Source organism: Brienomyrus brachyistius, chromosome 6 (genome assembly GCF_023856365.1).
Source record: "Brienomyrus brachyistius isolate T26 chromosome 6, BBRACH_0.4, whole genome shotgun sequence".
In the NCBI taxonomy this organism is placed as follows: Eukaryota; Metazoa; Chordata; class Actinopteri; order Osteoglossiformes; family Mormyridae; genus Brienomyrus; species Brienomyrus brachyistius.
Genome location: NC_064538.1, coordinates 15,347,738 through 15,369,330, shown reverse-complemented (window position 1 = coordinate 15,369,330; position 21,593 = coordinate 15,347,738). Strand labels below are relative to the sequence as shown.

Genomic DNA, 21,593 nt, shown 5'->3' with positions numbered 1-21,593 from the left:
GAGATTACATCACAGGGACTTGAAGCTCTTTGTTTTTTAAATGTAAACTGAGCAGACTTAAGAATATTCAGCCTGTAATACCGAAACAATGGTTTATCTTAGTGTCAGGGAACCATGAAGATATGCCTATGTCTCGTTGTTGCCCTTGTTTTAGAGCGGGAAATGGAAATCAGCTTTGTGCACTGAAGTGAAAATTTAGTCGACTGAGAAAATATAATAGGCCTGCATTTCAGCCCACAATGTCTGACAGGGCTGCTCTATAATGACCTCTCTCTTATCTAAGCACCCAACATTGCCTTATTACAGTTATAATCACACTCGGTGGACACGTCCAGATAATGCCACTTATTTTTAAGGTTGTGTAAGAATACTCTACATTTCTCTACCAGAAGAAAAATCACATAAAATAAAACCTCATTACTTTATTCTGGAAATGTGAAGAAAAAATGTATAAAAATAGTAGTGATGCTCCGATTGATAGGCCACCGATCATGATCGGCCGATATTGGCTAAAAATACTTTGATCGGCGAACCCCAAAAGCGCCGATCAAAAAAGCCGATCACTTGACGTAAATTACTTGCGCGACTTTTTCACACGTGCGTGCACGGCGCACAGGTAAACAACAGCAGAGCGGAGCTTACCAGTGGCAACGTGAGTTCTCCCGTCTGGAAGTTTTTCAAAGTGTCCGATAAAGACGTAAAGTTAGCCGTTTGCAATGTATGTCGTGATGAAATCCCTCGAGGTGGAAGCAAGCAACGGTATTTTAACACCACTAACATGATTAGGCATCTTAGCACACGCCATACAACTGAATATGCCGAGTATGAGAAACTAAACCAGCCGAAGCCAACAACATCCCCATCCCTCAACCAGCCGACTGTGAGTGATGCATTTAAACGACGTGAACCATACAGCAGGGATAGTACGAGGTGGAAAGGCATCACGTTCAGAATGATGGAATTCATTTGCCTCGACGAACAACCTCTATCCGTTGTGGAGGATAAAGGGTTCCGTCACCTGCTAAGCTGCCTTGATCCACGAATAATTTTAAGTTATTCTGCCTTATTTGGGAAAGATGGCCTACAGTAGCCTTAAGTTCTCATTTTCTAAAATAAACACTTGGTGGTTCTTCAAGATCTTGACTGTAGCCTATTTCTACAGTTTTTTTCAATATAGTTAATTTAGAGTTTCATTTCTACAAATGGTGCAAACTCTGCTAGATTATAGATGAAAGATTCCCATTCCCCTGCCATTCTGTGATCGGCAGTGATCGGCAATCTGCAGATCATGATCTTGGTAATCGGTGATCGGCCCCAAAAATGCTGATCGGAGAATCTCTAAATAATAGGCCCAACTATAATGTACCATAACCAAGATTCAGGCATATTTGGTATATTGGTTCTTCTGGGTGAATATAGCCGGTGGAAATTTAGTTGCATCGATGGCATTCAGTGGGCTTTCAGCATGTGTGCAGTGTAAAACAGACAGATGGAGAACATGTATGTAACCCATATACACCATTTGTCTTTTTCAAGTGAAATGGATGTACTTAATGTGTTGAAAGACTGTAAAGATATGGGTGACATGAGTAAGCAAGGTACTGAGAGCAGATTCACGTGCTGGGTGTCAGCGAATGGGAGCCCAGCTGGCTGAGCGCAAAGCTTTTTTCTTCTTCCGGGGTTTTCAGTGGTTAGTGAGACGTTGTTTGTGAGGGAAGGTTTCTTTACTGATGCACACGGGGAATTCTCCCAGACCACTTTCAACTCTTTGTGAAGCAAAACTGTTGGAGTGGATGTTTTCGTTCATCGCGGAACATCGATAAATGCTTCCGTGAGCCTTAGAAGGGAAAAAAAATTTCAAGGGAGAGCTGAAGTGGTGAGCTTGTGATTCTGACGAGTATTAAGTGTGCGCTACTGACACACTGTTCTGGTCGGGTTTTTTGTTTCTCCTGTTGTTCTTCCTGCTTCTCTGCATGGTGATGCTGGAGTTCAGCAGTTGTGGTGAGCCGAGCTAAAGTTCAAATGGTCCTGGAGAGTCCGAATTGTTGCTTCCGCCGTCCTGGTTGGACCTGCCTTTGGCTAGTATACCGAGCGATTTTCCCCCCTTTGCACTTTTCCTGCATTTTTTTTCTTACAAATTCTCAGTGCACCGACAAAGGACATTGAAGGAGAGACTGTATATATTTAATATTTATGTTTGGTAATTGTTCTTTATTCAGTGGTTCAGTGTTTGTTTTGAACTGAGCTCATTTAAGAGGTAATTTAGTATATTCATTCAGGTCAAAGGGGAACATCCATATTTTTTTTAAAAGGAAATGTGTTCCTATGTATGAGGACCCATTTTACTGAGTTTGGAAAGGAAAGGTGAGTGATGTGAAAGAAGGCAGTTACTGCATATCGATGAAAGGGTTTTCCTTTTAGTATTTTTTTACAACCAGTCAATATTTCATTCAATATAGTACCAAGTTTTTTAAAACTTTGAGTCCATGTGTCATTCTCTTGCTCCTGCTGCTCTGCACAATGTGACTATTCATTTTCTCTTGAGACAAACCTAGAACTGATTAGCTGGTGCCTGTGATAATTGCACAGACGTAGGGAGGAAAAAAAGCTCCTCTACCATCCAGTGTTTACCGTATGGAGCTAGAGCTGGTATAGGCTACATGTACTTTCATTTATCTTTACCATGTGTATCTTACACCAACAAAAGGTTTGCTCAAGAACATTACTATATGCACATAGTACAAAATAAATAAAAACAACAAAGTTCATTTTCCCCAGTTCATCCCTTACTAACACACTTATGGTGAACAGCCACCATTACACTTGGTGCTGCAGGATGATTTATGCTGTACATTGAAGTTCTCCTGTATGTTTACAACAAAGCAATAAGAGTTGGCCAGCCTGTGGGGTTCTACACAGCCCCACCATTTTGGAAGCAGCAGAAGCAGAAGAACTTGGCATCTGAAGAATGTACCTGCCAGCACACAAATGTCTTACCGAGGCATCCAGTTTTCCTTTCTGTAATTATATTAGTGCTTGGTTTTCTCAACAGATAAAACCCTACCCAAGTATCCTGGAACACATTATTATACACTGCTAAATAAAGAACCATTTAACACTTAAATGTCCTTTACATCACGAGAGCCACGCTCACATGGACGTGTACGCTTATCTGCGGTTTAAAGACTTACAGAAGGCACATTGTCTACATGGTGGAGAGGACATTGGAAAAGTGAACACAGGTAAATTCTTGTTAGATGGTGAGATGCATGCTCATTCCTAAAGTTACTTGCACTGATTTATCAAACACATAGAAGAGCCACATTACATATAACAGTAAATGTCATTTTCTGGGGTTGCAATATCATGTTTACAGGTGCTGTAGTAAAGAATTAAGTGGCATTAATATTCCGCAGTTATGTAACCTTACAAGTATTTTTTTAATCACATAGACTTAATTGTGTTCCTAATTTGTGTTCTCAGTGTCTACCCTGAATGTCGAAGGTTTACATCATAGTCACAGACATGGCCAACAACAGAAAAAAGGCCCAAGAACTTGTTAGATTATGGTCGCTCGAGTACAGAAATGCAATGTCTGCATCACAGTATGCCACCATTAAGACAGTGCGTCTTTATTTTTACGCTTTATGGTAATACTCTGATATTAGTGTTTGAAGTCTATATTTTCAGCTATACTGACTGTTCACAGGTTACAACACAGGGTGAAGGGACTGCTTGTTGGTCTCCTGAGGCTTTGGGCAGATGTCATCCTCTGCTGTCTGCCTGCCCTCTGCCCTGCTGTCTGGAATATGCTCCTTCTGGTTCTCGAGTTCCTCCTCTGAGCTGCACGTTAGGCCGTCCTGAAAGTTAAGCTTGCGGTGGTAGTGGGCACTGAGGTCCAGCAGGTCGAAGGAGTCACTGGAGAGGAGGCTGTCATTGCTGATCACGCTAGATGGCCGGCTGTGACGTGAATGCGAGTGGGTCTCCGTTGTGGCACAGCTCCCCCCACTGGACTGGAGGAGCTGCTGTAGGGACGCAGAGAACTGTAGGGAGGTAACACGCTCGTCGGACAAGTCGAGACTGGTGGAGAACTTCCCATTCCGCTTAAGAATCCCTTTCCTCCTTCGCACCACCATTTGCGCTGGGTCCCCCTCCCGAGACAGATTCCTTTGGCAGCCTGCTCTGTCCAATGAACCGCCCCGCTCTGGTGATGATGAGTACCCAGACTCCCTAACATAGAGTTTCTTAAGGATCCCCTTCTTCGGCATCTTTGCGGATGGCAAGCACTTGGGAAGAGTCTGTGAGTTGCCAGGACCGGAGACGGAAGTATAGTGAGAGTGATGCGGGCTGTCCTGGCTCCGCGGCAAAGCATCTGTTGATTCAGCCTGAGGGGGGCACACCTTGTCGAAGCTGCTCTGTGTCTTCAGGATGCCCTTGGGTTTCTTCTGGTCCATGCCGAGCAGCACGGAGTTGCCCGGGCTTGACTGCAAGATGACGTTCTCCTTGCGGGATTTCCTCAGACACAAAGTCCCCGGCGTCCGGCCAGCCACAGGCTTGGGAGGGAACCCAAGGAAGACGTGGAAGTCTGCAGCAGGGTGTGGAGAGTTGCCACTGGGGGTGCCGTGGAGTGTTCTAGTCTGCCAGTCAATGTAGCGTGCCAGCAAAGGTGACGGGCAGGCCTGGTTGGATGGGCAATCACACACTGGCTCCTGGAAGCCCCAGTTGACCCACCAGTGGTTGCTGATGTCCTCTACCGTGGCTCGTTCCTCCACATTGACCTTCAGCATCCAGTTGATCAGCGCACAGGCGTCTGTCAGACAGAACAGGCTCAGTACACTTGTTCCCTCCTCTACGGCACAAAAACGAAGAACCCCTGGCAGGTGTCTTTAGGGAGACACTGGTTACCTGAGGGTGGATGAGGCTTCTTGTATCTGGCCTGGCTGATCTGCTCAACCAGGATGCCATAGCTGGCCCCATCAAACGGCATGGTCCCGTACACTAGTGCGTAAAGCAGCACCCCAAGGGCCCAGCAGTCCACCTAATGAAGGCAGATCAGATAAACTGCACCGAGTCTCCTTCTGGAACTGGCATCGGTACATATATTCCATACTTGGCCCCGAGGAAGCCAAAGCAGGTTGAATATGTAATCCTTCGCTAGTCATAAGTATCAAGCATATATCAAGCTAAACATCTTTCCTAAGACAAAGTAGCTTCCGAAAATCCACTTAGATGAACGAGAACGAGAGCATTGCACCAAATGAGAGGAAGAAAATTCTATATGCCTATGAGTATGTTAGTAGTATGCAATGACTATGGGAGCAGCAGTGTGGACCTGTGCCTACTGGCTCTGTAGATAGTGTTTGAATAGATCTGTAATATTTGGGAGAAGTTATCACCCGCTGAGGAGGGAACAGCTCTTGTCGATAGTGAGAGAGGGAGGGTAGAGACCATTTGTGGTCACACTGCCCCACACTTGTTCTGCTAATTTTTGTGTCTCCCTTCGAGTTCAGGTCACACAAGGCAGTGGGATAAGGGCAACAGTTATTTTTCATCTCTAAACCTATCATTATATATGATGTTTGAACAATCAATGGGTGAAAGGAATAATGTCATGGTAGCATGCAGAATAATTACAGGTTATTCGTGGTGACTTTACAAGGACACGTGTGCTTAAGACCATTCCAGACTTAAGAGGTTACAAATGTGTCATCTTCTCCTCTCACAATGTGTCAAGCTGCCCCTCTCACCTCAGGGCCCTGGTAGGGCAGTCCCTGGACAATCTCTGGAGATGCGTACAGGGGGCTGCCACAGTAGGTCTTTAGAAGTTGTCCCTTCTGGTAGTGGCTGGACAGGCCAAAGTCAGCCAGCTGTAGAGTGGAAGACAGAACCAAAGTTGCGTTTGAGGACCAATGTGTTCTCAAAGCCAGGTGGTGCCCAAAAAGTTGGGACTGAGCGCATGAGTCACATCTCATGCGACATACAACACCCACAGCCTGTAAATGCGCTGTTATGTGAACGTGAAACCCAAAATAGTTACAGCTAAGTCTGCATGAGGGACCAGCCAGGAAAGAATCTACAGACCGTCAAGTGAACCTGCTTTGCCCAAAAACACTCTGTCACATCAGATGAGTGCAGATCTTGGCAACGGATATGTGGCCAGGGTGCCCCTGTAATGTAACTGAGGTGACATAGCGCCTGGATCCAGAAACAGCCAGCATCAACGGCAGCTATGATGCCCACACAACCAAGGAGAGCATCTCAGGAAAGCCGGAGGATGAATTAATGATCCCCAGCGTTCAGCAGGGCTGGGAGAAAAAACAACAGCACAGTCACACCGCTACAGCGAGTAGAGCTGACGGATGCCAGCAGAAGCAGTGTGTTACGCTCACATGTCTACAGGGGTGACTTCTGACTTATGGTCATGTTCAGTCTCAAATCAAACTAAGACGGCATACAGGTCATGAGGCTGATCTGAGACTTTCTGCTAATCACGTGTGGCAATAAATAACTAAAGTGTTACCACAATTCATGTGACTTCAGCACCTATTTCAATGCATCGACGCATCAATGTGTGTGTGATACATATAAGTAACCAATCAAAATACAAAACTTTTGGCATTTTTTACTTTTTTGATTGCATTCATAGATCTTTCTGGGGACCAAAAAATGACCCCCAAAACGTAAAAAAACCTGTTTTTATTACATTGTGGAGAGCATTTGGTCATGCGCACACACACACACACACAGTCCATGTATTCATATCTTTATGGGGACTCTCCATTCATTTCTTTGGACATACAGTAACTCTAACCCTAACTATAACAACCTTAACCCTCACCCAGCCCTAACCTTAATCACAAGTAACCAAACAAAATACAAGGTTTTTTCTATTTTAAGGTTTTCATTTCATTCACAGATTTTTATAAAACTGAGTTCCGCCTTGTGGGCACAAGGTTTATTAAAACCATACTTTGGGGACATTTGGTTCCCACAATGTAATATACCCCTCCCCCCCCCACACACACACACACACACACACACACACACAACCCGGCTCAGTATAAAAGCTTGGAAGATAGATGGTGTGCACGGATCCTTTCCCAGGCAGCACACACAAGCATGCTGACCCCTACACACATGCAGCACTTAAAGCCACAGCCCTATAAGGGTCCACGGTTCTGTGTAATTTTACTTGCTGTGACTGATATGTGTTATAGACGGATAGGATAGGGTATAATCTTCACATGTAGTGCCAGTTTTGGGCACATCCTGCCAAATCTGTCTGTTTATGTCCTGTACAGATATTCTGCACAAAGTTATTTAAAACTCTATGGACCTCACAAATATATTTATGCTTCTTCCACTGTGTCGGCTCCCTGTCATTGAAAGTGTCCCCATTATGCTGCCATACATGCAGAACGATTTGGAGGAGCCATGCCTTTGGATCATGGCGAATATACATCTAAGTCCTGCACACACTGAGATTATGGCTGGATCTGAACCAGATACCCTGTACTGAGAAAACACTGTTGCCAATGAACCACTGTACTACCCAAAAAATCATGGGCGGGCCAAAAATTATTTATGAATGGCTGACTGTTCACTGTCCATTCATGAGGACAAATTCCATTGCCTTCTCTGAAATGCCTGAAATCAGATTCTTCATAAGATGAAAAGAGGTACAGTACATTGCAATGATGTAGGACTCGTAAATTATATTGCCTCTAATTAAGAAGGCTTGTATTCATGCACAGAATTTAGTGTTGTTGTGCAGGCTATTTATGGAAATTCCTGATGGTGATGTGACTTGGCAAGCCCAGAATCCATAGAGTTTCAGCAGGATCGCTTTATTTATTCAGAAGTATTTTTTTAGCACATAAGAACAATGCTATTTATCATCCGGCGATTTAATTTGCTGTGCTTATGTTGTCATGCAGGGACAGGGAAAAAAACCACAACAGCTCTATTTGGGGCAGCCAGCAGCTTACTGGAATTTGTACGTTTTTGAGAAAAAAGGGAGCCATTCTTCAAAAAGCATTGAGATTTTCCACATGTTTCTGAAACTTCATACACTTTCCTTAAAAGGAAAGGAATAACCCAGTGGAACCTTTCAAAGAACTGGCATGGTGTGTTTCACTTGCTGCTAAGGGTACATACCTTCATTGTTGCCTTTAGCTGAGTTCTAACTAAGTCTGCACCACCTTCACAGATTGTCAGCATCTCCAAACAGTTTGTTATTGCAATTTAAAATGACTCCCATTAGAGTGGATGAGATGTCTGTATGATGTATGTATGCACTCTGACCTGTTCTGGCCTTTTTATGTATATGTCAACAAATAATATGCTGAACATTTACCCAAAACTCTCCATCATATTTACATCATTTCAGATAAGCTTCCATCTGTAGTACTTACTACTGAGATAAACTTTGATCTTTTTCATTGTTCAGGTTCTTCTCACCTTTACGTTGAAGTCTTGGTCTAGAAGGATGTTCTCCAGTTTCAGGTCTCGGTGGACAATGCCATTCTGATAAAAAAGGAAAAGGGATAAAGCACTTCAGTGGGGGTGGGGGGTGTCCATAGCCTCCTCAGGATGGAATATATATAAAGTGCAGACTCAGATTTCATTTCAGGGTATCCACATTCAAATTGGATGAAGGGTTAAGGAGTTTCAGCTCGTTAACACGTGCCACCCTCTTTTTAAAGAGGCCAAAAGTAATTAATTTAAAAGCTATTTCATGGACAGGTGTGGGCAATTCCTTTGTTCTTTCATTATCAATTAAGCAGATAAAAGGCCTGGAGTTGATTTAAGGTGTCTTGTTTGCATTTGGGAGATTGAGGTGTGAACATAAAACATGCGGTCAAAGGAACCTTTGGCCGCGAAAACAACAGAGGAGAGGAACCAAAAACTAGAAAAAAAACATCTTAAGGTCAACTGGCTGCCCAACCCCCCCGGCACACTGACATTACTGAAAACAGAAAAGAGCGGACATGCTTGCTAAAAGGTAGGTATAAGCTGTGATATACATGTATACAAATGGTTTTAGAATGATTACAGAAAATAGGGAGAACTGCCTGTGGTTCTGAGGTATAAGATACAGACTAAAACATCAATTTTTACCTCTATATCTGCTGTCTCTTTGTTTGTACTTTTGGTGACTTTTTGGTGAACCAGCAGACAAAGCAGTGAGTGTATGGACAGAGCACAGCACTCCCTCCCAGAAGAGTGAGAAAGAGTGTGGTGGCATTGCTAAGCTGACACACCCTCCCTGATGGGATTTATTTTCCGATAACTGCAAAGCAACCCCGCCTATAGTGCCGGCCCTTCATATTCTTCAGTGCTGACATTTAATTTGGAATCTGCCGCTGGAAAACAAACAAATATGGCCCGGGTTTTAAAACGCAGCGAGCGTGCCTGTCATTCCTAGCTAGCAGGTGTTCTTATCTGCTGTGCTGCACGAGTCGTGAGGGCGTGAGAAGGGGAAAAGTGATGTTATTGTGCAATACCGCTGATCAGACAGTGAGCCTGAGATATAATGGATGGAGAGTCAGAGCGTCAGGCCTTGGCTGTCCTGTTCAGATGCAAACATGTCTCTCTAACGTGGGTCAAACTCTGAACTTCCTCTAACAGTCCATTGGTGCCGGTGAATGTCCAGAGAGCTTCTGAACATCTGTCTATTTTGTTTATCTCTTGTCACACTCTAGAGCTACCCCTGCTTTACTAGCTTTGTACATTTATGAGAATGTACATAATTACTGGGAGCATTTCTTGTGCTTCTCTTTATGCCAGCATGAGTTACCTTATTTACACAGTCAGCACATGTGAGAAATATGTACAGCTGCAGGGTCAGGCCTGGGATGGGCAAAACACGGCTTTCTTCCCAAAGTGGTTATTTTTACTCCCCTCGCCTGATTTGTTGATGGAGCCCCCCCCCCCCCCAAGAGTGAACGAAGTCCCAGTGTGGTTCCCCATAGTTTCTAGAATGATATTCCAAGCACACACACACACACACACACACAGCAGTGACACACAACAGCAATAAGACTCTGACACAGCTGTAACAACAATCCTGAATGCTAACACAAACATTGTATTAGTCTCTATAGTCAGGGGTGCACATAACTGGTGGGCCAGTATGCATTCACCTTTAAGAACGATATATGTGATAATCGATTGTAAAAGCGCAAATGCGTGGTTATTTTATGTGCATTTGCACTGCTATGACAAGACAAAACCTTGCATTTTAACCTGTATACTGCAAATAAAGTCGAGTTAGCATATAAAGATTAAAATACATTATATTTTGTTTTCATTGCAGTGCAAATGCATATACATCACACAATAAAATAAGTAACTGGAGTAACAGTTGAATAAAGTTCTGCGATCTCTAAAGATTGGAGGTATTTCCACAATTTTGGCAACTAATGTAGCTTTTATGTATTTTGTTTTGGGTGAGGCTGGTGACTCAGACATATACAGACTGTGTCGTTACTCAGTCTGTAACACTGAGAGGCCATCAGGCTTTCTGATGGGTTTAACAAGTTAGCTGAAATGTTACCTCCTTTATCTTATCTCTAGAACTTAACTGAACAAAGGGTTGAGTGTTTCAGTGTATGTTTTATTCAGTATCATGCATATATATATATATATATATATATATATATATATATATATATATATATATATATATATATATATATATATATATATATATATATATTGGATGTGGTAGAATTTGTTGCTTAACTTATTTACGTATGAGAACACAGACTCAAGGTCTCAATGAGTTTTTAATGAAAATTCCATTTGTGAAGATCAGGGGTGTAAGAACCGGGGGGACATGCATCCCCCAGTGTTTAATTTGGTTTCATTCACCCCCTCTGATAACACACATTTTTATTCACATTATTAAGTTGTGTCCCCCCCAAAAACAAACTCTCCTACACTGTCGGCAAAAGCAGTGCGCGCTGTCATCAAACAGTAAAGTCAGATACATCTGCTATGCCGTTTTCTCCCCCCAGATGCACTCCACACTCTCCCCATGGCTCTACATGCTTACGTTATGGCAGTAGTGCACAGCAGAGGCAACCTGGCGGAAGATCTTGCGTGCCTCAGTCTCCGAAAGACGGTTCTTCGTGTTGACGTAGTCGTACAGCTCGCCTCCCCTGGCATACTCCATGACAATCACAATCTTGTCCTTGCTTTCAAACACTGCAACATAACATTTTCACTTTTGGGGCCGGTTTTCCAGGGATAAAACTACCAGATTTAACCTTGACTGTCCTAGGAGTTTAGCACACTGAATTTAATACCCCCCAGCCAATGGTTTAAACACAGTTAGTAAGCAGAAGAGAGCGAAGAGTCCCTCTAGAATATAACAGTGGCTTGTACCTAAAATCTGCTTATTAGTGACACAGATAAAGGTCAAATCATACAAGTGCAGTTGCAGAAAATCAGAAGTTTTTCGAGAGAAACGGTGAATCAGCTGTATATGTAATAGTGGCAATATAGAAAATCGGGAGACATCCAGAGACATTGGTAATGTAGGCAGGGATGTCTAGGACATTGTCCAAATCTAGGAGGCTTAGCTGTGAAGATGCAGAATCTGTGTCAGTTTGTGTCACATCCAGTATGGGGTACTGATGCTAAGTGATGTTGTACCTCACACTGGATGAGTCTGCCTACTAATGGAACAAACAAAGAAAAGAACATTACATTAGCTTCTATACTAATTGTGTCAGAATGAATTTACGAGACTCTTCCCGCACAAAATGTTAGCCATCCAGTCTGTGGCTTATGACTATCAATCTGTACTGTATATGTGTTTGCATGTGATGATTGGAACAGTGTCAAACATGCTTGCGACGGTCACACAGAGCTGGGAGATTATGTGAGCTTTTCCTCACCCTCGTGTATGCGGATGATGTTTGGATGCCTGAGCGAGGAAATTATTTCAATCTCCCTCTGAATGTGCATCCTGTCCAGTTCGTCAGTGATGCGTTCCTTCCGTATGGATTTGATCGCCACCTATGAAAACAATAGGAGGGTTTTGAGTGGTTGTGAATCGCTAAAAATCTGGAAACACTGCCACAAAATTCTCAAAAAAGAGATATTTATATCTGTGATGAGAGCCTGGATTCATTCCCAGTTACCGTAGTAACTAGGAGCTGAGACCCAAAAACACAATTGGGCATCTCTTTGCATGTCAGGATCATTCTACTCTATGATCAGTTTAGACACAGCTTGTCAAAGACAGCAAGACTAAAGACTTCAGACATTCTCTGTAAACAAAGACTTAACCAGCTTTGAACTCTACCCTCATTCCATCATCTTGCCCTTCATTACAACATTGCAACCAATCCAGACATCGTTGTGTATATATGAATTATTTCATCTTCAATCTTCATTTTATTTTCTCTATGTACACACAATACACATGGTCTCACCCCTACCCAGGTAACTACTGTAGTACTCACATATTTTTGCCGGCATTAAATTCTTAATTCTGTCCAGAAGTATCTTATGTTCTTAAGTAATCTTTCCACTGAGACATTTTCACCAGCATTGTCCCCGTGGATGCAAAGCCCAGTGCTGATAGCTTTATCAGAACAGGAAGTGGACACACGTTCTATCAGGCCCCAGGAGGGTAACATAAACTCTGGGGTCTGAGTGGTCGGTTGTGGTTAAAAATAGAAACAGCTGTAATCACTGAAGTTATGGTATTGATTACCTACTAGACAGGAAGTGTGCTGACCCCCCTCCCCCCCACAGACAGGGTCCCAGGCTGGGAACTCATGGCCCTCCCAGGACCCTGTGACTGAAGCGTGTCTTCTCCCACGTGTGAGGAGTTGAAGCAGTGAAATCCCTAATGAAGTGTGCCTCAAGAAAATCAGTCATTTTATCAGACACAAAGCTTGGCGTCATCATTTAACTGGAGAAATGCCAGCTAGGCCAAAACTAAATAGTACAGTTTTTTTATTTGGATATTGAAGATTTAAAATGAAGTAGTTTGGATAATACTGCAGCATTGATTATTGTTGAGAATGGACCAAAGCTGTAAAATATTAAGCTTAATGTGAGTGTCACACAGGAACATGGTGAACTCTTTGCACAGATCAGGGCCCGCAGAGGTCAGTCATTTTAGTCATTTCTGGGCTGGAGTTCCTTCTGATTTCCCTGCTGACTGACCAGTACTCCGCATACCTCACATGCTCACACAGATGACAGGCCAAGTGGTCCGATGACCAGTATTAACTGGTGTAAAAAAATCTCATCCCTCAGGAGCTTCACATAGCGATGGCAACAAGCAAAACCGTCTGCCTCCAGTTCTATTTGCTAGATGGACAGAGCAGTATTTGTGCAAGAGCCAATGTCAAGCTCGTCAGTCACACTGCTTGAACCCAAGAACATCTTTCAGAAAACAAGCATTTTTCCCACACACCCCCCCCTCTCTTGATCCATCAAAACTCTAGGCTCTTCTTGCCCTATACATACTGATGACAGTATCGCCTTTGTTCCACCAGAGGGCCTCATGAGCATGACGTCTCTCTCATGCCACCATGTGTCTCTTATAAATAACTGTAGCAGCATGCAGCACAGCACAACATGCAGGCCTGGTTGTGCTTCTGGATACTAGTTTGGTGCTGATGGCCCTGAAACAGATTCAGCAGCAGCTGCGGCTGCCATCGTCTATATTATGTAACTTATTTGGCATAAAGGAAACAACCGATCCCGCATCTGAAACAATGCACTCGTTTACAGGAATTGAGGGTGACAAAATTCCCTTTCATGCAACAATCGGTCAGCTGTTCCCCCAGAGAACCACACACCTCCACAAAGGCAGCTTTTTCTCCAGCTGGACATCAGGCTGCTGCATGGGCATGTGCTCGTCCCCGGCTATTTATAGCACGTGGCGCTATCAGGAAACGTCCTCTAGACAGGGCTCACCCAACCTCCGGCTCCGAGGCTGACGGCGATCATCAGTTGGTGCACACTCAAAATAACACGGCAACCTGTCTGCCTGTCCAATGACTACTGTCGCCGCGGGTGACAAGAAGGGGGGGCTGACGGGCCGCGTTATTTCTGCGTGGCAACAACTACTGTCCTGTGACCGTGCGATTAAGTGTCAGGCGGAGGCGGGCATCACAGAAACCGCTAAGATAAACTTTATGGGAGTAGCTATGTTTGCGTGTTTAACACTAAGCGAGCAAGGCCAGTGCACACTATTCCCCTGTACTGTTCCAGTACACGGAGGACAGGAAGATCCTGAACAATACTGTTCTACTGACGACAGAAATCCGTTTTTGTACGTTTCCCTAAAGTACAAAATGCCAAACAGATGGATAGGTTAAAGAAAAGCAATGCTTTTAATAAATGAAAACTAAGCAAACATAGCTGGCATTATCGCTCTGCCAGGAATGTGTGGCTGTGAAGGGATATACTTTTAAGTGTTTCTATAAATCACTGGGAGGGAGACGCCAAGGAAACATTTCAGGATTCTGTCTCACTTGTGCCTTTACCAAAGAAAGCATAATGCCTGAAGCTTTCATACCAGGTACTCGAGATGATAAGATTAACTGATTCGCATAGAAGTTCACAATGCAACTGCCCCGATTTACAAAACAGTGTGACGCAGACACAATTCGGGATAAACTGAAGATGCATCATTACTAACATCTTCACATTGGTAAAAGGCTATTTATTAATATGTTATTAGTAGAGACCACCTATGCCTTTAGTATTTAAAAATGTGACCAATTATTTTTTTAATTAATATCAATGTTTCTGTATCTGTACCATAGTGAATTGTATAGCATCATACTCTTCACCGTATAGAGTTGAATCGCATTGTGTTTAATCAAAACATATTGAATCGCACTGCATCACAATAGGAGTGAATCATACCGTGTTGCATGGGTAGTTGCATAATATGTATCTTGAATATATCGGATTGGTGGCAATGCATCCAGATGTGTATTGCATTTGCTTCAGTGATGGAAATGCAGATTCCTGCTAAGTACATGATTAATTTATAAGCTTAGCTGAGCACGGAGGAGAAAAAAAAAACAGTTTATCCATTTCAGCAATGCACTGAGTTATGCAATGCAGCACAAGATATACATTGATAAAAAGGCCAATTAGCCAAACAGGGTCTGGTGGCTTCTTACGATCACTCTAACACTGACTGCCAGCTCATATACACCGAGCCATGCTGAGGGCGCTGGACTGTGTCCAGCAGACACCCTGTTTTATTCAGAGAAACTCAGCAGGGCATTTGTACCATCGTGGCAGTTTATCGCTATGGAAAATTCCAGTATACACCAAATACTGGAATAAAGTATTGCTCTGATGTCTTGGTTGCCAGACCCTGTTGAACTGCAGCTGAACAACTTCAACATCAAACTGGAGACAGAGCGTCCTCTGCCCCTACACCCCCCCCCCCCCCCCCCCCCGCCCAGTCAGGTTACAATTATAGCACCTTTCGCTTCCCAAAAAAAATGTGTGTTTTGTCTGAAAGAATCTTAGGCATGTTCCAACGGCAGGAATTCAAAACTTCTTCCTGGAACCAACATTTAAAGAATAGATGGGGGGGAACAGGCAGACTGAGCAGGGCGGATGGCATGCAGGACAGTCGGCCCGGCTGCAGTGCCTTCCAGCAGTAACAGTGTCACCAACAGAGAAATAAACATGTGATTTGATATTGTGAATTCAGGACATTTAACATCAGGTTGAGAGATATAACAACATGACTATTCACATTTTCGTATTGTAAATTCGTAAATGTTATGACTGCGTCCAAGGAAGCAGAACAAAACGACGTGAAGTCGGGTAAAACAGGGGGTTTCTTTTGGGGAATCATCAAACACAGGATGAAACGCAAACGCCAATGACCGAAACTGGGGTAAGACGGACATAGAAGCACTAAGTACAGAGAAACAATTAACAACAACTAGAAAGAGCCGAGAACACCAGGATTCCACACGGGGTAAAAAGGGGGCATGACACACAGGAGGGTCAGACGAGCAGTTCATGACAGAAACCCCCCCCCCCCCCCCCCAAAGGAGCACACACTGGGGAACCTCGGCTGGCAGAAGGCCGGAGCAGAAGGGACCCTAGGTGACCACGAGGTAGGAGCCGGAGGGAACGACGAAAGGGGCGCAGAGAAAGATGGAGGGACAGACGGAAGGGATGAGAGGGGAGGTGAAGAGGACACCAGAGGAGGCAAGAAGGGAGCAAAAGCTGCGACTGGCGAAGGTGCAGCCACAGCCGGCGAAGGCACTGGCAACCGACAAATCGGAACAGGGGGCACCGCAGGCGACCGCCAAGCAGGTGCTGGAGGACCTGCAGGCGACCGCCGAGCCAAAGCCAGGGGGCAGGGTGGGCAGAACCCGATCCCACGCAAGTGTTCTCTCCCCCTTCTGGACACAGAGAGTCGAGGTCCAGGCTAGAATCTGCCACACTGGGGCAATGGACAGGGTAACCCACCAGAGGAGGAGTCACCAGGGATATCCCAGAGGGGTCCCATTCAAGCTCCTCCCCCTCGGAGATGGACGAAGAGTGTCGGTCTGATGGTCCAGGACCTCTTCGGGGACAGGGGCAGGGTCCAGGGTATCAGGAACCACGGGGGGCGGCGCAGACGCAACAGACAGGCGGGCTCCGGGCGCATGCGAAGCAGCAAAAGGCAGGCGGGCGTCGCACATCGGCAAAACAACAGCAGGCAGACGGGCGTCGGGCGCAGACACCGCTGGGCCGGGTTGGAGGACAGAGAGGGGGAAAGGCAGGATGGCCAAAGGGGAAAGGCCAAAGGAGGTGGGATTGATGGATTATCATCAGAGGTGGGCGACTAGAGTCACATGACTTCAGACTTTCCGATTTGAAAAAGACTCTATCTTACTTTGACCTGGATTTTGTTTCATGACTTATTACTTGTAATTTATAATGACTGTAGTTAGGGTTAGTTTGCACCTTGGTTTTTTCCCTTTCACCACCAGCTCCACAAATCTGTTCCTGACTGCTCTTATAGGAACATCAAAAATGTTGTGCTGCATGCGCCCCTAACATGCCCACAAGATGGGGAACCAGTGATTTGTTAGTGAACGCAGTTCAGCATGCTAGCGTGAACTAACCATGGTGTAGGAAAAGGAAAAATAACTTTCCTTAAATTTTTTACACATAAAAAAAAAACACTACAATGCAAAATGTGCAGACAAAATATCAAACTTGTCAGATTTAAGGTAATCTAGGCTAAATTTAAGCTAATGCAGATAAACTCTATTTAATCTTAAATCCGACATCTTAAATCTTGCTTCATAATAAAAGGTATTTAAATAATGTTACCACCCTAATTGCTGTACTTCGGTCCTTCACAAATTTTCTCGTAATTTAATGACGTAATTTACGTGTTTGTATTATATTTACATGTACTTACAACAGTACCTTAACTACCCGGGGTTGTTAGCCTATTTGCTGAGAAATACTTCAGAATTACTAACTAAACAATACATTTATAACAAAACAGTCTTATCATCCCTGTGCAGAGAGGCTCCGGTGACTAAGGCGCGAGGCATCCAAACGCTGGCAGCACAACGGAAACGCGTGGAGTGGATGGGATGAGGTCACTGCCGCGAGCCAGCCATTCAAACGCGTGTACCACGGCCAGATAAACATCCTTACGCAGCCCAGGGAAGTATGACAAACGCAGCAGCAATGTAGTGCTACACAATCATTTCCATTTGCTGCTACATAAAAAAAATCATCTTTGGAAATTTTCTAGTAAGATTGCCCTTCTACACCTGCAACATACAAGGTATAGGACTCCGTTTTGTCTAAGCCTATCGAGTGATCCTGACTTATTCAGACGTCTTATGTCAGTTATGACCCAGCCACAACACAAAACAAATCAGGGCGGAGAAGAAAACATTTTTTCAGCCAAAATATTACAAAAATAAAATTCAAAATAAAATATTGCAAGTAAAATTCAATTTCACTATAGTATTAGCCACATTACAAAATGCAATATGGCATCCTTGAGATAAACGATGGTCTACCAAATCTATATTTACTTGGGTTTACGAGACAGATAAGTGCTCTACTTAACAAAAATATTTTAAACTAATTAAAAATTCAATATTGAACAACGGAGGCATATGGATAAATATTGATTATTACTCTGTTGTGCACGTTTCTAAAACGCTGTTTGTATTTTTGCGAAACAGCTGAAACTATTTCGATATGTTGTAGATGTAACCACAGCAAAACGCAAATTCGAAACGTCAGACGATCATAATAGTCAATGCTGCGAAGGTAGATGAGCTCAATGCATCTAGGCAGTCTGTTACTAAGAGAAGGCAGGCTTTAAAATATAGCTATACAATTTGATTTTATTATCCTTAGGTTTGGTGTATAGTGCGCTATGTCGGATAACCTAATCAATAGGCCTATAATACGTTGAGACAAGTAGGCTGTATGTTTATAACGAACATGAATGCCACTCACAGTCTTGCCGCTCCTCCTCTCGATCGCTTTCTTCACTTTGCCGTATGTTCCTTTGCCGAGGGTCTCCAGTAGTTCGTACCTGTGTTTCAGATTGTGTTTGTGCTGGTGTTTCTTCACCTCTTCCGGAGGTCTTGCCGGCTGACATGAGCCTTTTTTATCCATCTGTCGCGCCGTGTCGCTGCTCGCTGAGCTCGCGGAGTCCCCGGACAAGGCGATGCCTTGCAGGCTTCCGAGGTCGGTCCGATCGCCCATACTCATGCTGCTGTCACCCGCAGCTTCTCTCCTGCCCATTGTCAGGCCCCGTTAGCTTTACTGGCTGCACCTGTCACAGAAAAACACCAGCCTGAATGCGCAACACAGAACAATAAAATGAAACATATAACAAGAAGTGCGACAAAACGAAATATTGTACTGGCCAAGCATGACATTACAACCTTGGATTTAAATTATTTATATACGCAACAGAGACAATAACTATTACCTTTTACTGATAGTTAACACAATATAAGGCGCCAAGCTGATGTCTGTATTCAGATCTACATTCTTTAGGCAGATCCTTCTCCAACATCCTACTAATGTCTCACGGAGCAAGCATTAACGACCTCTTTAAACAAAACAATCCTCTGAAGGACCACATGGTCCCGGCGGCTGGGTGGAGCCCAGCTGTCATCGCAACACACTGCGGAGTCTCGGCAGCATAGGCAAGGAAAAATCCTTTGAGGTTTCCGTCAGCACAGCAGGGTAGGCAAAAGGAATCCGCGGAACGCAAACAGCCTTTTGGGAACACGGACTTACTTCCGCAGAGTTCCCGAAGGAAACAAAACGTGTTTCTTACAATAGTTTAAAGATATTTCTATTAAAAGAAAATACCAAAACAACGCCCAGATCTCTCTAAAACATCGTTCCTACTTATCATGTATTGATGTTGATTATTTCTTTTCCGAATACTCCCTATACGCAGGGACAATGTCAGTTTTAGTTCATTTCTTAAGATCAGTCATACACACGTTAATCACTGAGCGTATCTGTAACATCTTTGTCGAAATTGTTGGTAAAACTAATTAATAGAAGAAAGGTAAAATTCATACAATCCAAACGAACTCTGTTCTTTCCTTTACATCCAGTTCTTTGCAGAAGACATGTCTTAGATCCAAATTTGTGCGACGACTTTTCAAAACAAGTCAGTATTTCGTCACTTTTCAGAACACAATTTGTAATAATAATAAGTAAATATTTCAAAGAATTCTAAATTTTCCTATGTTAAAAATTACAAAGGATTCGTGTGATTATCCTCCAATGAGCCATTCGAAGTATGAGCCATTTGAAATATGAAATGAGCCATTTCATAGTGGAAATCTGGAAATTTTGGAAGTAGGAAACTGGAAGTGTCTGATTCCACAAGGTGTCAGCTCTGCACCAAATATTGTGGCACTGACTCAAAAATCAGAGGATACTTTCAACAGATGAAAACCATCATGCACACAAATATTTCATAACATATTTTGCTGTGTGGTTCAGGACATTTTCCTCCTTGTAGAGCTCATTTTAGCTATTATGATATCACCTTGTGTATTGGTGACCAGAAATAAAAAACAACAGAGGATAAAACTGGTGACAAGGAAGGCCAGGTAGCTAAAAACCATGAGAACATGACAGACCACCGTTTTCTGCTTTATTTTTTAGCTCCACAGCTCCAGGAGGTCACTGTCAATAGATTCAATAATCTCAAACTGATCTGTCAGAGATGTACTATGAGGCTGCTGCATCCTTGATGGACCACCAGAGGGCGACACGGGCTCAGTGTTTTCAGTTTTGCTTTTATTGCTTACGCCTGAGATAATTGGTACATCAGGGATGATGGTGATAAAGTCCAATGTGGTTGGTTGGTCCTTCTGGACAGAGTGAAGAGATCCCAATATCACACCTTTAACCCCTATCTGAGACAACGTGTCTATTTATTCTATCACTACTGTTAAGAATATGAAATATTTTTTCATTATCCAATATCCATAATTCCATATTCTCTTACTCTTTTATATGCAACTACATAGACTGATCTAATAAATAAATGGGCAGAATCAAAGGCCTGCTTGACAGGCCTGTGTTCTGGTTGACCAGACAGAACTAGGCTTACAGCAGACACAAGACCTCACCCCCATCCTTGCCTCCACTACAAAACAAGTCTAAAATACCACGCCATCTACCTGACTCCAGCTTTTCCAATTAATAATAAAACTATTCCATCCCACAAGCTGAGATACACCTTCTTGTTTACACCTTGTCGAGGGACCCAATGGAGAATGATTTAACCAGTCAATTTGGAAGCAGACGTGGTACCATATGGGGACTCTGTAGAGCAGTGCTTTTGCACCCAGTCCTCGGCGGTCCCCAAACAGTCCACGTTTTTGCTCCCTCCCAGCTCATTGGGAGTTGGGATGGAGCAAAAATGTGGACTGTCTGGCAAGGAGCTGGGTGAGAGAAAAAATGTGGACTGTCTGAGGTTCCCGGAGAACCAGATTTCTGTAGAGAATAGAGGACAAATGAGAAAAAAACAGTACTGAACAGATGAGAGAAGAATCCAAAGCAGCCACAGTCCTGCAGAGTGTCCTCAGGTATGTTCAGAAAGGCTGTCCAAAATGGACTAGATATATGGCAATGCAAAAACAGACATACTTCCCTGGTTTTGGTTGTCTGAGTGAAGTAAATGGGCTGCTGCGGTGTGGAAATCAGACTGTGATTCCTTAGAGCATGAGAAATAGCATAGTTCCGGAAATCCATAAGGGTCACCAGGGCTTTTCCAAATGCAAAGAATGTTGTCATGTCATCATTGCAATGCTCATAGGCCAACCCAGAGCCCAAAGTGGTCATAACAGACAAAAGACCTCAGTTTTCGGCAAAGCAATTCAAGCTCTTGGCTACAGAATATGATTATCAACACTTCACTTCCAGGCCCCATTATCCCCAATTCAATGGGATGGATGAATGAGCCGTGAGAACAACCAGATGCTAAACGGCGCTGCTCACCACCTAGGTCCTTTCTCCTGCCATTCAACCCCTTCAGAGCCCACATGGGAAAATCCAGCTATACTGTGGATGGG

The 21,593-nt window shown here is 43.7% G+C and overlaps 1 protein-coding gene and 1 long non-coding RNA gene across 2 annotated transcripts; one reads left to right on the top strand and one right to left on the bottom strand.

Moving 5' to 3' along the window:
• Nucleotides 1-1,599: 1,599 nt before the first annotated feature.
• LOC125745218 (uncharacterized) lies at nt 1,600-2,307 on the top strand. Its single transcript, XR_007398600.1, has 2 exons — nt 1,600-1,876; nt 1,994-2,307. It is a non-coding gene; the product is annotated as an uncharacterized LOC125745218 (long non-coding RNA).
• Nucleotides 2,298-19,185, bottom strand: LOC125745217 (NUAK family SNF1-like kinase 1). Its single transcript, XM_049017828.1, has 8 exons — nt 18,977-19,185; nt 18,496-18,817; nt 11,907-12,027; nt 11,060-11,211; nt 8,461-8,526; nt 5,748-5,867; nt 4,906-5,038; nt 2,298-4,810 (listed from the first exon to the last, which is right to left on the bottom strand). The coding sequence occupies exons 2-8, from the start codon at nt 18,784-18,786 to the stop codon at nt 3,711-3,713; spliced, it is 1,983 nt and encodes a 660-aa protein (XP_048873785.1). The 5' UTR covers nt 18,787-18,817; nt 18,977-19,185; the 3' UTR covers nt 2,298-3,710.
• Nucleotides 19,186-21,593: the final 2,408 nt, after the last annotated feature.

What these genes read in the sequence shown, in the direction of transcription:
- LOC125745217 (XM_049017828.1), bottom strand. Translation starts at nt 18,786, where the DNA reads ATGGGCAGGAGAGAAGCTGCGGGTGACAGCAGCATGAGTATGGGCGAT. An exon ending in CTGTGCACTACTGCCATAAC is followed by an intron (nt 8,527 to 11,059) that starts GTAAGCATGTAG and finishes CTTTTTTATCAG; the next exon opens with AATGGCATTGTCCACCGAGA. An exon ending in TGCCCTACCAGGGCCCTGAG is followed by an intron (nt 5,039 to 5,747) that starts GTGAGAGGGGCA and finishes TGCCTTCATTAG; the next exon opens with GTGGACTGCTGGGCCCTTGG.